Below are 7,557 nucleotides of genomic sequence, written 5' to 3' on the forward strand. Positions count from 1 at the left end.
CACATGATCTTACCTTCTTAGACTGTTGTTTTCTAAACTAAAAGAAAGGAAGAAGGTACAAGTACAACCAGCTCTCTTGGAAAACAACAGTCTAAGAAGGTAAAACCTATTGGTTTTCCAAGTGGATGAACTGTCTCAGGTACTAACTAATATAACATCCAAGAAAAACTCAGAAAGACACATCGAGCAAGAACTAACTAACATTGGTTGGTATCAAATTTTAGACTTATCTGTCAGAGACTTGAAGAGTAGTATGAAAGAAGAAATCTAGTGTTCCACTCCACCAGAATCAATGGATTCTAGAAAAGCAGAGAAAGCGAGAGTTTTGGAGTTGATGGACAGCCAACAACCGCAATCGTGATGGATGGTAACCTCGTCACTTTAGTGTTCCCTCCCAGTGCGTGAAACGGCACCTCCGTTGACAACTTAAAAGACATTAAAAGTTGAGGTCCAATCCAATGTAGGCTGATCGATCTTACTTACATGCTTCAGTTCACCCATCCATTCGGTATTGGGTGGAGTATTAGGAAATTTGAAAAAGAAAGAATACAATAATAGTATTCTAGCAAGCTCCCTCCCATGTGTTGGTGTATCCACTAGCTATCTTATCCAACGCTGTGACTTGTAGAACCCCCAGTCCAGACCATATATACTCCGTTTTAGGGTTTTCCTTACTCCAACCCACTCTAATTTTACTTGATAGGGTCGAGTTGGCCTTGATATACTTTGACCTGGCCCTGATTTTTAACCTTTGTTGGTTAGACATATTCAAATGATGTTTTTTAATTAAACAAAACAAGAAGCATGGATTACTAGCCCCAAGGAGATTTGAATGTATTGATTTTTACTTGGGAAATATTGATCTTTGTCAGTTAAGCTAATCCTTTGGAGTGGTTAATCCTTTGGCCACCAGTCTTAGAGCCGTTAGAACCCACTATCATGCTCATGTTGAGCCTGTTGGACTTCATTTATTTAAAGAAATAAATAAACTTCTCATAATTACAATGTGGCCCAAACATTTTTTATAATTGCAACTTAGTTCAAGGTAACCTGGAGGTGTTTGATGAGAATACCGATTCTACAGGGCTTTTTACGGAACCTGAATTCTAAGAAGAAAACTTACGAGAGTTTTCTATGAACTTTGGTCCCGGTTTTGTTGGCAAGAAAAAATCTTGTCTCTCTATCATTCGGTTGCTAAGGAAAAACTGGAAGAATTAGATTTCTTCGACATCGCAAACGACGACCTTCTCGAAGAGGAACTTGCAAACGACTTCCAGAAAGAAGTATCAATGGCAAGAGGTAAGTATATTATCTTGTCTTCCGCATGATTGAATTAAGAACATGATTAGTGAGGTTCTTGAGTTCAATATTAAGTAAATTGATTACTCCATTGGAGTTCAAACATTTGGTTTCAAAGCCATGGGTTTTCATCTGTTTGAAATTGTTCCTAATTTTTTTGTAGATGATCCATGATGCTATTAGTCTTGAGAATTTTATGTTTGGATCTATTAATCCATCAGAGAAGTTGTTCTAAAAAATTTTGGAGAATTTTTCGTGTCCATTAGACGTCTTGGATGTTAAAAAAATTGAAATTCTGAGAATTTTGGATGTTTCTAGATCCCGTCTCCAATGACGGAATGTTGTTTTCTGTTGAGACGGTGCGCAGTTTGGTAGCAGACGGTGCATCGTCTAGGTGAGACAGTACGCCATTTGATTCAAACCACACACCCTATTGCTATGATACATCACAGAGGGCAGACAGATTTGTCAGTCGCTGCCAGACAGTGAGTCGTCTGGGGTCGCAAAGGCAGTGCGCTGTCTGGGTCAAACAGTGAGCCGTCTGGTTCAGACGGCAGTCCATTTGGTGGCTGTTTTTACTTCTTTTTTAAGCTCAAAGACATCCATTTTTTGGCCATTTTTGGAATTGATTGAAATGTCATATTAAATAACATATTTGAATAATTTGGATTAGCCGCAACATTTTCATAATGAAAAATATGTTCATATGTATCGATTATTCTTTAGATCACATAAATGAAAATGACATTGAATTCTACTTGTGCATGGGGACATGATATCTTACCCACAGGAAATCTTGTTTCTTCATGTATGATTAGGATAAAATAGGAAGTTATTGTAATTTCTTAAGTAACCCACAGGTATTAAGAAATTTCAACAATATTCTAGTTTTATCAATTTTTAGATAAAATCATTGTATGTAAGATCTTTGCCCACAGGGAGGTTTTATGATATACGATTTTATGTATTTGTATTAGTGTACATTAGTAAACTAATAATTATGTTTGATGGGTTGTGCTTCTAAATTTCTTATAGTAAGCATGTTTGTTAATTCCTTTGCAGCAAAACAAAAGGTTGTATTCTCTAATCATGATGCTCCTCTATTTATTGGGGACAACTATACTAATTGGAAAGAGTTTGTGCTACTGAACTTGGGCTACCATGACCTGGACTATGCCATTCGTAAGGTAATGCCTACGGTACCTACTGAATCTAGTACTAATACAGAGATTGAACTGTACAAATTATGGGAGCAATCCAATCGTTTGAGTATGATGTTCATCAAGTCTCGCATTATACCTAGCATTTGTAAGTCCATTCCTGAATATGAGAAGGTCAAGAATTTCCTGGATGCCATTGAGGCTCAATTCTTGACCTCTCACAAGGCATTGGGTGTTGTGCTCATTAGTAGGTTGGCTTCAGCCAGACTCATGACTGTGAGAGGGGTGCGTGAGCACATTATGCAGATCAGAGATATCTTTGCCCAACTTAAGACACTGAAGATGGTGATTTATGATGATTTTATTGTGAACTTCATCTTACAGACTCTTCCCTATCACTATGCCCCATTTAAGATCTCCTATAACACACTTAAGGAGATATGGTCAATCAATGAGTGTATGATTATGTGTGTTTAGGATGAGGAGCGTTTATTATAGGAGATGGGAGAGTCTGGTGAATCGGCTAGTGGTCCTAGTTCAAACCAACCGACTTCCAATAAAAAATGGAAGGGAAAAGGAAAGTTGCACAGTATCAAGCATACCATAAAGAAAGACAATAAGTATTTCTTCTGTAAGAAGAGGCATATGAGGAAGAATTGTCCTAAGAGACAGGCATGGATGGAAAAGTATGGTAATCACTTTTCTCTTATGTGTTTTGAATTTAATGTTTGTGTTTTACATAATGATTGGTGGATTGATTCTGGTTCTACAATCCATGTGTCTAATACATTTTAGGGTTTTCTCAATCAAAGAAAATCGATTGGAAGTGAATGTTGCATCTATTCTGGAAACCAGATGCCTTCTACAGTTGAATTTATTGAAAAGTTAGATTAATATTAAATTCAGGACATATTTTGTTTTTAGACCAGATCTTTTATATTCCTAATTTTTTCAGGAATTTAATTTATGTATCTAAACTAGTACCTTTGGGATACAATTCAACTTTACTATGAATTCATTTTAGTTATTTAAGAATTCTGATGTTGTTGGTTGTGGTACTATGGTTGATGGTTTATTTAAAATTATGTTGAATGATCTTCCATATAGTTTAACAGCTTCTCAGGATACAATAGGTATTAAACATAGTATTGTGAATGAAACATCTTCACTCTTATGGCATAGGAGACTATGTCATGTTTAAAAGATTAGTAAACTCTGGAATTCTGAAACTCTTAATTTTACTGATTTTGAGATTTGCTTAGACTGCATCAAGGGAAAGTAGATTAACAAGTCTAAGAATTGTGTCAATATAAGTTCAGAAACATTAGAAATTATACACACTAATATTTGTTGCCCTAACATGAGCTTAAGTAGTCGAAATATTTTATTAACATTTTATTGATGATCACACTAGATTTATGCATCTCTATTTGCTTCATAATAAGAACGAAGCATTGGACGCTTTTAAGATATACAAAACAGAAGTAGATAAACAATGTGGTAAACAAATCAAAATAGTGAGATCAAATAGAGGTGATGAATACTATGGTAGATACAGAGATGATGGACAGGCACTTGGTCCTTTTACTGAATTTCTCCAAGAGCAAGATATAGTTGCACAATGCACCTTGCCTAGCACACCATCATAGAACAGTGTTGTAGAAAGGAGAAATAGGACATTGTTGGATATGGTGAGGAGTATAATGAGTAACTCCAACTACCTCCTTCTCTATGGACGGAAGCTCTTAAAACATCTGCGTATATTATAAACAGAATTCCAACCAAGGTGGTTCTAAAAAACGCCATTTGAGTTATATAAGAGTTGGAAACCGAGTTTAAGACAACGCATTTGGGGTTTTCCAATTGAAGTAAGAGTATATAATGCACATGAGAAGAAGTTAGATCCTAGAACCATAAGTGCAATTTTCGTTGGATATTCTGAAGAGTCCAAGGGATATAGGTTTTACTGTTCAAATCATTCAAGTATGTTTGTTAAGTCAAGAAATGCAAATTTTCTTGAGAATGACGTGATTAGTGGGAGTGATCGCCTCAGAGATTTGGGCTCTGATAAAAGAGATAATGCAGTTAGTGCTCCTTCATCGAGTGAAATGCTGGTTGTTTGCCCTAGTTGGATGGACATAGAGAGACTACTGACTCAAGACCCACGTCCTGCTAAAATTGCTATGGAAAATTAGCCGATTTTGCAACAACCTCCTCTAGAGATTGGTGATATGGCAATTGAAGCGATCTTAGAAGATCATGGTGAAAATACTTCACATCAAAAGCATCCTATTGAGGAGCAACATGATGTTCAGCAACCCCAACAAGTGGTTGTTGAAACAACATCAAGGAGATCTACTGTGAAATCCAATCCAACCCTATCCTAACCCTAACCCTGACCCTAACCCAGATCCTTTGATGTTGTAGGTCCAAAGACCCTGGAGTGGTGGAAGAAGAGACTTGTGGGCCCTCGTAGTTGAAGAATTGGTGTATGACTCAAAGCCTATGAATATTGACAGTGATGCCCCTTACTTGGATACACTGTCAGTGTTCGGTGGGAAACTGCACCTAGAAGAGGAGAAGCTTAGTTGAAGTACTCTATGCGCTTCCGATCTTGTTTCAAAGGTATTTCTCTAATATAGACTTGTTGATTAACTTGTAGGAGAAAACCCAACTCAATTTGGATCAGTATGACCTTCCAATTTCCTATTTGAAGTTGCTGTCATGGCTTGGTCGACTGACCCAATCAACCAACAGATTATTAAATACAAAAATTTCAATTTTCTTGATTATTTTAAGCCTACTTATTGGGACCTTGTGAATAAAACCCTACCCTAATCATTTGGACTCCAGAGAACGAGGAGTGAGCTTCCCAAAGCCATTTCTTGATAGTTGTGAAGGATCTTTGTCTTAATCATTGCATTTCATCCCCAACTTCTTCTCTAAGGTATGTTTTCTCTCTCTCATCCTCTACTCTACTCATTCTTCTCCTCTTTCTTGCTGTTGAGACCATGACTAAAGTGCTGCAACCTTGCAAACACCTAGTCATGTGTTTCCCCTTTCATTTCCATTAGTTTCTTTCCATTCTTGCTATGCTATGCTTCCATTTCAATCACTAGCATTGCATTTCCATGATTTTCTTCATTCCAACTTGTTTCTTTAATCTAAACTGATGTGTATATGTATGCTAGGTATGATTTGTTGTTGGTTTATGATTCTAATCTACTTCTTATCATTCTCTTAGCTGATTCCCCATTGTTCATTGCCATTACAACAAATTTCATTTCAATTCTTGATGTTTAGCATATAGAACATAGGATTTCAATTTGGGAATTGCTAATTAGACCATTAGATTATGTTAAATACTTGCTAAATAGTGTTATACTGTTGTAATCAATCCCTCCAAGTTTCGGATCGATCCAAGCCCCGGAAGCTAGGTTTCAGACCAAAAATCACTATTTAGCCCGTCACTGTTCATCTTGGTCGACCGAGTCAATCGACCAACTGAGAACAGAAATCTTGTATTTGCTCGATTTGCTCCGTTCGACCTCCGATTTAATTGTTTCTTTCTCTAATGCTGCTCATATGTTGTCTAGGGTACAAGCACTGATTTGGAAACTATTCTAAGTGATACTTGGTATTATTTTCGATTCGATTTAGATAAAAATGATTATTTTCATAATTACATGAATTATGTGAATCTTGCCGCCAAGGGCGGACCCACTAAGGGGTCGAGGGGACCATCCCCCCCCCCCCCACGGATGTTTAGAATTTTTTCATAATTGCCTTAATTTTTTATTTTTTATATTAATTTCTTTTATTTTACCAGTTTTTGCTCTTCTTACATGTGAAATTTCATTATTTGCCCCCCCCCCCAATATTGAGAACAAATTTGAAAAGTAAAATAATGGGTATAAATGTCATCCCTATCTAAAAACTAACTCCTCAATCCCTACTCTTTTCTCTCTCACATGTTTTCTTCCTATTTTTCTCTCCTCTTTCTATAAACATGGGTTAAAAGGAAATTTTTGAAAAAAACTCTTATTAGATATTTAAAATGTCATTTCTAATTAGAAATTCCTCAATCTCTATTTATTCTCTCATATCTCAGCTCTCCTCTCTCCTCTTTTCTTCCTATTTATTCTCTTCCGTTTCTTTTTTTCATATTTATTCTTCTCTTTCTATAAGCGTGAGTTAAGGAAAATTTGGGGAAAAAATCTTCTCCACAATTGGGTACTCTTTCTATTCTCAATTTATTTATTGTTTATCTCTTTCTCAATTTTTAAATATTTTTTGATTTTATATTATTTGTTTCCTTATTTCTTCTGCAATTTTGTTATTTGATTTTAGTAAAGTAACTAACTATAGTTAGTTTGCATCTCTTACCTTCAAAAAAAAATTTTGGTTTGCATCTAGACTTTTTATTTTGTTGAAAAATATATCATTATCAATAATTTACCTATTTTTGTCAAATGTGTGTGGGCCCCACAAAATTTATGTGGACCTATTCCTTAATATAGTAATATAATTAATAGGTAAGACTCACAATGAGTCTTATAAGGATCCACACAATATGTGTAGTAAAAAAACATTGATGCTTCCCCAATCTAAACTTCTATTCTTCGGCCCCCCAATATTGAATCCTAGTTCAGCCCCTGCTTGCCGCTATGTTGGAAATGTGGTAGATTTACATTCTTTGAAATATTTTAAACATCTTGTGACTGCTGTATATATTTCATAACAATAGTACCATATTATATATCATTTTGGATTACCATGCTTACTTATTTTGATAATGACATATGTGATCAGTTGTGTTACATTATCTCTTTTTATATGATAAAATGTCAATCATGTATGATATGATGGAATTGAGCATGTGATTGATTAAGTATGATTTGGGACTAGGGAGTGTCCTTCCGACATTTCTATCCTTGGACACCGGAGGGAATAGTATGGGATGTTCTCCGAAGCTGCCAATCAACAATTTTCCCGAATTATTGGATGACATACATAGTACTTGTCTAGATGTGTAAGTTTACCATAATATTACTTTTGTTTATAGGGAACACAACTTGTAGCTTATTCCCTCGCGCAA

At 35.7% G+C, this 7,557-nt stretch overlaps 1 protein-coding gene across 1 annotated transcript; it reads left to right on the forward strand.

Moving 5' to 3' along the window:
* Positions 1–1,289: 1,289 nt before the first annotated feature.
* Positions 1,290–2,936, forward strand: LOC149023181 (uncharacterized). Its single transcript, XM_089142714.1, has 2 exons — positions 1,290–1,299; positions 2,362–2,936. Exons 1-2 carry the CDS (start codon positions 1,290–1,292, stop codon positions 2,934–2,936), a joined length of 585 nt encoding a protein of 194 aa, XP_088998840.1.
* Positions 2,937–7,557: the final 4,621 nt, after the last annotated feature.

This window comes from Hakea prostrata, chromosome 2, assembly GCF_041222555.1.
Source record: "Hakea prostrata isolate BN-2017 chromosome 2, UWA_Hpros_2, whole genome shotgun sequence".
In the NCBI taxonomy this organism is placed as follows: Eukaryota; Viridiplantae; Streptophyta; class Magnoliopsida; order Proteales; family Proteaceae; genus Hakea; species Hakea prostrata.